The sequence below is a fragment of the Thunnus maccoyii genome, chromosome 22 (assembly GCF_910596095.1).
Source record: "Thunnus maccoyii chromosome 22, fThuMac1.1, whole genome shotgun sequence".
Taxonomy (NCBI): Eukaryota; Metazoa; Chordata; class Actinopteri; order Scombriformes; family Scombridae; genus Thunnus; species Thunnus maccoyii.
This window is the reverse complement of record NC_056554.1, coordinates 23,247,187-23,256,107: the sequence shown is the minus strand read 5'-3', so window position 1 is coordinate 23,256,107 and position 8,921 is coordinate 23,247,187. Positions and strand designations below refer to the sequence as shown.

Below are 8,921 nucleotides of genomic sequence, written 5' to 3'. Positions count from 1 at the left end.
GAGCCGAGCCTCCCAGCTCAACAGCCACAGCGCGGGCGACTGACGGCTCGAGACAGCTGCTGAAGCTCTGGACACCTGTTGCCACGGAGACCAGACGAGGCGGGAAAATTACCATTAAAAAGAAATAAAAGAAGGTTCGTTTTTGCAACTGCCATTTTGACTATGCTGTCCTTTTAACAGTGATTGTTATTTTAAAGCTATGATGGCCTTAAAATGACATTGTAATCCATAATCTATTATTTTTCTCTATTAACTGGTATCTTGATATTACCACATTATATGTATTTATTGTTTGCTGTTTTTATTAGTTTTACTAGTTTTTACTGAAGCAATAACAGATACAGTATGTTTGTTAGTTTTTTATGTTTTCAGACTTTTTTGTTATTAAAGTTTTTATTCATTAATATAAACAAAACATAATGAAATGCAAGACCAGTTGTTACAGTAAATAAATGAAAAGTAAGTAAAAGAACAAACAGAATAAAACAAAACAAAATAAATCTGGGAAAACAATTAGCTACAAGTACAGTAATAAAAAACAGTAAACTGTGGAGACAAATGAAAAATAAGGGGGCATATTTTCCTTAAAAAACAAATTGGAGGAATATTTACATCCTGTTAGGTTTGTTTTCAGACTTGTCTAATGTTTATTTTCTTCAAATTTCTATTTATTTTTATGATTTTGGTTTCACAACAGCTAATGCTACTTTCATATGATCAGCAGCATTCATTCAATTTTAAAATCTGCTCCAGAAAGAGCTAGTCTATTAGCCTGAACTTGAATACCAGTATGTGTTATAGCCTCTCGATCCACTTGTGTGTGCACCCAAACACACATGTACAATTTTATGTCTTGCCAACAACAGTGGTCACATGTTTGGACGTGTATGTGCTGTTTTTGAATGCCAAATGAAGGTAATAAAGGTCATTTGACTGCATAAAGTTAAAACCTCACGTGCCTATCTGCGACTGTAGGCTAGAGAGTTTGTTTTTATTGGTTGGTTGTTATCGGTATTGATCACCAATACAACTTTATTTACTCTGGCTAAAACTTTTACAGTGATGGCGTTGCAAAAGACAAAGACTGCCATGGGGGACTGGGTGAAAGGTGAAAACTTCAGAGTCACAGATGGCTAAAACATTTTTTTTTTGCTTAGTTTTTTCTGTCAGCAGTTTGGGGTTTTTTTATGTCTCTTTGGAGCAAAACTCTGACATCTAATGGATGGAACACACAACACACATTGCTAAAACACAGCAGGGAATGGAGGGCTATTTGTGGACTAAACACACAAACACATACAGAGCAGAGGAAGGTATGGTGGATAGGATGAAAGGAAGCTAGAGAGAATGATTAGATAATACTTGTTAATGTCAGCCAACTTGAAGGACTGCACTCCTTCAACTCTTGCCAACAGCTGATCCCCTCTCTCATTTTCCTCTTCCCTGTCTCACTTTGTGTCTCATCAGGATCTCACATCTGCAAAACCGACCCAAAAACCTTAAAAATATTTGAAAAAGATGTACTTTTCTTTGAGGTTTGTGTTGTTAATGTGGTTTCAAAAATGGCAATCTTTTATTCTTCTTTTTCTTTTAAACACTCGTGAACTTTGTTCTCACAAATTTACACTTTCATAACCTTTATTATGCTTTATTAAGTCTAAGCTGAAACAATAGGTGGATAGACAAGAATTAATCAACAACAATTTTGATATTAGATTAATCATTTACATAATTTATCTGACGAAACTGTCAAACATTCTCTGCTTCTAGCTTGTTAAATGTGAGAAAAATGCAGCACTTTTCTCTGTTTTATATCAATGCAAATTAAACATATTTGAGTTTTCAAGTGCTGGTGGGACAAAAAAGCAATCTAATGATGTCACCTTGAGCATTTTTCACTGTTTGCAAACGTAACAATTAATGGAGAAATTCTTAGGAAAATCATTGTTAGCTCCAACGCTAGTTAAATGCATTTTGTTCTTTCTCCTTTATTTCAGAAATCCGCCACCTGGCCAGGTGTTTCCTCATTTTTTAAAATCTCCACAGCTGTTAAAGACAGTCAGCCATGTCGTCTACAGTGCTGCTCAATCTGCTGCGTTGTGGTCGCTCCACCATCACCAGGCAGACCTTCCTCACCGTACGCTCCTCAGCAGAAAGCTCCACAGCTTCCGGGCAGGTAATGTGTTTTTATTACTACGTGCTACAAAGTGATTCATACCACAAAATCAAACCATATATGCTGCTTTTTGAAGATTAGAGCAGAATTGAAGTCCTTGATTGTCAAACGTAAACATATTAACAGACTCAGATCTCCTTTAGGGATACAAAACAATTCAATTTTTGATTTTAAGATACAGTATATTATTTCAGAAACTGTATCAGACTGTAAGATTGGGAGATATGGATGAATCCTCTATCACGTTTTAGGTAGCTGATCTACTAATCAGATTTTAACCTTTTTTTTTTGTTTATTTGTTTTTAAATTATGGTCCTGCAGATGGGCGGGACATTGTTCGGGGTGGTGGGCGTGCGGCAGGCCAGTGGGTCGACCCGCTTTGACAGTGACGGCAGCGGCCGGCCGGTCACCTGGGACTCATTTGGTATCTGGGACAACAGGATAGAAGAACCAGTCCTCCTGCCCTCCAGTATCAAATATGGAAAACCCATTCCACAGGTAACTGGGAGGAACAGGGGATGGATGAATGGATTATTAATGTATGGATGAAAGGATGAACAGATGGATGAATCAGTGCATGAGAGGAGGAGTAGATGAATTATTGAGTATATAGACTGATAGGGTGAACAATAATTGGCTGAACATATGGATGAGTGGTTAAATAAATGGATATATGGATGAATGAATGAATGAATAGATGTATGGATGGATAAATTAATGAATGAGTGGATGAATAGATGGATTATAGATAATGGATGAAATGATGAACTGATTCTCTCTCTCTCTCAGGTCAGTCTTTCCCGGGTCGGCAGCACGTCTGTTTTGGGTCTCAGGAAGCAGAACGAGGACCGTCTCCGTGTTGCCCGTATCCATGACAACCTGCTATACTTTGCCGTGTTCGACGGCCACGGCGGCCCGCACGCTGCCGACTACTGCTACACCTTCATGGAGAAATTTATCAGGTTCAAATTTATAAAAATTGCTTTTCAAATGACATTTCAACTGATAAATGTTTCTAATACAATACTGATACAGTTATTGATTATTCCTGAACAGAGATGCTTTGGAGGAGGAGGATGATCTGGAGAAAGTTTTGAAGAAAGCCTTTCTGGATGCTGACAAAGCTCTATTCAAACACCTCAGCTATTTCAACAACCGTAAGTCACACACACAAAACTACTACACTATACATACGAACCTGTAGGTACATTTTGTGCAGAAAATGTGACGTTATTGCTGAAATTACACATTTTAAGTTGCTAAGTTGGGGAAGTACAAGAGACACATAGAGAAAGTAGAGCAGAAGTAGCACTAAGGGAGATAAAAGCAGCAAGAAAATGAAATCAGGAAAATAGTCTGAAAATAAGATGGAAGTAAAGAATTAAAAAGTAAAACAATAGAGGAAAACTATACAAAAAAGTAAAAAATACTATAATGTAAGTAACAGAAATACAAGAATGCAATAAAGTAAAAGTAAAAATATAGCAAAATAAAATGTGCTTACAATTGTTACTATAAATACTCATCAATCATCATCACTTTCTTCCTCCTCAGCCTCCTTCCTAACAGCCGGCACCACGGCAACGGTTGCTCTGTTACGGGACGGCGTGGAGCTGGTTGTCGGGAGCGCCGGTGACAGTCGGGCGCTGCTGTGCAGGAAAGGACAAGCAGTGAAGCTGACCAAAGACCACACACCTGACCGTGAGGACGAGAGACAACGGTACACTCTGCTCCTTTAGTTCACTTACTATTTTCTCTTTGAAATGTAGCTGCTACCACTACTATTACAATCAATACTGCTACAGAGCAAACACTATTACTGCTGCTGTTAAAGAGGAATACAACACACAGGTTACAGCACATGGGAAATGGAAAAAGACTTAAACTCATTAGATTAAATGTGTGTTTGGTGGGAAAGTTTGACATCAGGGACTTTACCTGTTGGCAGCTTAACAGTGATGCATTCACATGCTGTTTAGATGGAAAGTACAATAAGGAAGACAGAAGATGAAAGCGACCTGACAACATTATGAAGGCTGACATTTTTGTTCCTCTTCCTTGTAGAGAATCATGTAGGCAGCAGTAGAAATTAAGTAATGAGAGCTTTAATTGCATTTTAGTTGGATGTACTGTACAGGGAGACAGATTTGGTTCAAAGGTAATTCTGGTCCAGAGTGAACAGTGGAGCAGCAGGGTTCAGGTTTCCCTACAGATCGTTGTGTATAAATAAACTCTACAGTATGTTAGACTGTGGCTGTCGGCCAAACAGCGAGTCACTGCCTTGCTCAAGGACACTTCTGCATAAGTGAAATGCGAGCACAGCTGCAAATGGACAGGTTTGGGTTTCCCTTCAGCTGATAGCAGGTCATGTTATGTAACAGCAGGACGAGGCTATGTTTAACTCTGAACATCACCCGAACACATATTAGCGCTTCAGTTATTTTCTGACTCTGTGACCTATAGACACATAAAGTCAAGCCCCTCTAGTTGGAGTTTTTTTGTGAATGTAGGTCCCTAAAAGTCTTGAAATGTACAATATTTAGTTCCAAATATCGCAAAAAATCTGTTAATTTAATTGTTTTAGTTAACTTAGTTAATCTTCTTCATCAGGACTGTTTGATCGGTGACTTAACAACCCATCGACTGTTGCTAAATCATCATCAGTGCAATGGGATACGTTGACCTATTCCAAAACTGTGTCACATCCACTTCAAAACACTGACAAGAGCACAGACACAAATTAATAAATAAAATACAGAAATCTCTTATGAAACGATCAAAACTGTTCTAACTTTGGGAGAAAATTTTATGTTCATACTAACAAACCTTTTGAGTAAATAGGTTTTCAAGGCCTTTAAATTTAGAATTTGTGATCTATATTTAAACAAAACAGCAGCCCCATGACCAAAATTGGACATGTCTTTTAATAAGTAACACATTTTGTGTTTGTGTGTGATCCAGTGGTGGAAAGTACTTGAGTAAGTACACTTACTCAAGTACTGTACTTAAGTACAATTTTGAGGTACTTGTACTTTACTTGAGTATTTCCACTGTATACTGCAATACTTTAACTACTTTACTGCAATACTTAACTTTATACTTCCACTCCGCTACATTTCAGAGAAATATTGTACTTTCTACTCTACTACAATATCCAATATTATCCAATATTGACTTTTATTGGAGTAGTTTTACATTGCTGTATCGCTACTTTTACGAAAGTAAAGGATCTGAATGCTTTTTCCACTACTGGTGTGTTTCAGGATCCGGAAGTTTGGTGGCTTCGTGACGTGGAACAGTGTGGGTCAGGCTAACGTTAATGGGCGGCTCGCCATGACTCGCAGCATTGGAGACTTCCACCTGAAAACCAGCGGCGTCATTGCTGACCCAGACACGCGGCAGCTCAACGTAAGTCCCAGTGAAGGTTCATATGCGATTTATTAGATTAATGACATTTGTTTTGGACACATTTTGTTTTTGAAAGAGTTGTAAGAAAGAGTTGGGTATTTCAACTCTTTCTAACATTGTCACATTTGTATTTTTAGATGTTTTTAGGTATATAAAATAACTGTTTGTGTGTGTTTGCAAACTTGCTTGCCTCAAATTTCCACTTGAAGGACGAACAAAGTATTTTGGATATAAATTAATTGAACGCCAGAAAACAAAACTGGTGGATATATTAAAAATGGAGAGACAATTTTACTCTTCTTAGATACTTATCAGAAGTGGGACAAAAAATGTAAAGTTTGTCATGTTGTTATCAGAAGGTTTCTGCCATGTTCATGTGATATTGGAGTTTCCCTAAGGGATTTGTTGTCCAAAAATGATTAAAAACATATGAATGAGCCACACCGCTGCACTGGGTGACCTTCATCCATGAAGACGGTGGTTACTGTTAGCTTGTTTAAAAAATGGCTCCAAAGGGTAAAAATAGCAAAAAAAATAGTAACGTGCCAATGTGGAAATGTGGTTCTGTTTACAGAGTTTCACTAGCTTGTTGTGTTACATATCACAACCTCTTAACTTTGCACTGAAGTTCTTTGAGAAATATAATGTAGTACAAAGTCAAGAGGTTGTGATATGTGGCACAAGCTGAAGCTGTAAACGGAGCCGCGTTTCCACACATGCACATTGAGATCCATCCAGTAGTTGAGATATTTCATTTTGGATCACAGTGTTGCTATCTAACTTCTTCCTTGTAATTGGATAACTTGAGAGAACTGACCGCTACGTGGAAACAGGAGATCCTAAACTCTCTGTTTCTCTCTGCAGATCCATCACGCCGATGACGCTTTCCTGGCTCTGACCACCGACGGCATCAACTTCCTGCTGAGTGATCAGGAGATCTGTGATGTCATCACACAGTGCCATGACCCCACAGAGGGTGCAGAAGTCATTGCTGAGCAGGTATCAGATACTCATGAATCCCTATTGCTCTCACTCTCTGTGGTAACACATTCTGGATGCCACATAAGCATGATTGTTGAAAGGCATTCTGGGAGATGTAGAAAATCAGTAACTGTGAAAAAAGATAAGTTCAGAGGAATGTACATTAACGATAAACAAATTTCTGTTTTTAAGGCGCTTCAGTACGGCTCAGAGGACAACGCCACCATCATTGTCGTCCCATTCGGCGCCTGGGGGAAACACCAGAGCTCCACCGCCGCCTACAGCATGATCAGGAACTTTGCTTCAAGTGGGAGATGGGCGTAGAGGACACACACACAAAAACATTGCAGAGCTCTAAAGCTGTCACCAAAATGAATTAAACAGGACTTTGACTTGAAGGACAAACATTTTGGATCTTTTACAAATGATCTGGCAACTACCCCAAATTCATCTGACAACACCCATGACCCATCGGAGACTCAAGGGCAATGTTGGCTTTGTGCACATCTTTAGTGTTAACGTCCTTGTGTTAGCTCACAGATGACTTGTCAACAGTGTATATAGAGTGTATATTAATATGCTGTACATACAAAGAAGTTTTCTGCAGTGTTTGTATGTCAAGTTTGTAAAACAGTGTGCTTGTATGTTTAGACAAAACATTTTCACATATCTCCTGTGTTTTTTTCAAATTAACAGCAAACTTTGGCAGTTTGCTACTGTGTGAAAACTACAAATTTTCAAAATGTTGACTTGTCAAGAAGTATGAAGCACAATATAGTTTCACATTGGTCTCAGAGTTGATTTGAATTTAACCAGCAGTGTAAAAAGACTTTTTTTTAACCCACAAAGGACGATTTTCACATTAAAAGTATTCATAAAAACATAAACTAGCTTTATTACTGTGTTCAGACAGAACGGAAAGTGAGTTTTAGACATAATGTGATTTCATACAAAGTCAATTGAAAGATGCGTATGTGTGATTTGAAAATGTTTCAATTAGAGTGAAAAAATTGGGTGTATCCAAGAGCTCAGCGTCCCATAGACACAGTCGGTGCGTTTAGTTACTTAAAAGCTAATGTAAAGTTGATATTTTGGGTGTTTGGGGCAAATAAATATGTTGTTTTTTGTTTTCAAAGTCGTTATTGGTCGTCTGCTCTGCTGCAGTAATTTGCTCTTGGCAATGTAAAATTCTGTCTGCTCTGTAGGCAATGTTAAGAGAACGAGGAACAAGTTGCCTCATATTGGAGGAGTGACCACAAAACTGCAGAAGAGCTGTTTTATGACAAGTATTTTCTGTACTTACAGTTATACTTTTTGCCAGGTCTCTCTTTTAAAAGATCTCAGAGAGACTTTGTAGTTAAATGAAAGAAAATACTATTGAAAATGTATCTAAAACTATAATTTTACCATCTCTTGTGTCAGTTATCAGCTGACTTGCTGAAGTGTTTTTAAACAGCACACTGTATCCTACCAGCTCCAGACTTCTGACCTCTGAGGTCTGACCCTGGACCCCTGACCTCTCTCAGACCATCCATGAGAGGATCTGTATACAGGGAAGAATAAAGTTTGACATGTTAAACTGAAACTTCACTTTGTTTGTTGAACTTTTTTTTGCACATTTTCTGTCTTGTCTTGTGACACTAATAAACTATTGTACAGTTAAAGGAAAGGGTCACAATTTTTCAAGTGTGTCTTAAAATAACAGTCAGGTGTCCATATGAACAGTGAAAGAGGTTTTCCTCGCTGTAATCGTTCCTCCTGTTCATACTGGCTTTTAAAAGATCCTTCAGATGTGCTTTCAATGTAAGTGATGGAGGCCAAAATCCACAGTGTGTCCACACAGTCATTTAAAAGTTGATGTGAAGCTTATATGAGGCTTCAGCAGTCTGAGTTAGTCATACCAAGTGGATATCTGACACATTTACAGTCTTTTTAGCATCAAATTGCCTCTTTGTATTTCCTCGGACAGTGTTTCCCTGTTGAGCTGTGGTGGAAGTATAGTAACAAAAAGAGGGACTTTGGCACTAAAAAGACTGTAACGTTGAAAGATATTTACTTGATTTGACTCATTTGGACGCTGAAGCTTCATATTAGCTTCAGATAAACTTTAAAATACATTTTTGCACAGAAGGAGGACTGTGGATATACACACATACATAGACACTAAAAAAACTGGAGGTAGTGTTGTGGAAAAGTACTAATGGCTGATTGACACCTGATTTCCTCTTCAGACATCCAATAGCGTCACAGGAATATTGCACACCCCCACACCACACCCCCAGTGTATAACGAGGTGTTCAAGTGTTGTTGGGTAAATATAGAAACCATTGAGATTCCTCGAATTCCTTCACGTGAC

At 38.2% G+C, this 8,921-nt stretch overlaps 1 protein-coding gene across 1 annotated transcript; it reads left to right on the top strand.

Annotated features, from left to right (window-relative positions):
* The first annotated feature begins 30 nt into the window (after positions 1 to 30).
* Positions 31 to 8,150, top strand: LOC121889659 (protein phosphatase 1K, mitochondrial-like). Its single transcript, XM_042401811.1, has 9 exons — positions 31 to 134; positions 1,998 to 2,176; positions 2,498 to 2,674; positions 2,966 to 3,138; positions 3,233 to 3,333; positions 3,731 to 3,896; positions 5,440 to 5,584; positions 6,449 to 6,583; positions 6,758 to 8,150. The coding sequence occupies exons 2-9, from the start codon at positions 2,066 to 2,068 to the stop codon at positions 6,887 to 6,889; spliced, it is 1,140 nt and encodes a 379-aa protein (XP_042257745.1). The 5' UTR covers positions 31 to 134; positions 1,998 to 2,065; the 3' UTR covers positions 6,890 to 8,150.
* The last annotated feature ends 771 nt before the right edge of the window (positions 8,151 to 8,921 follow it).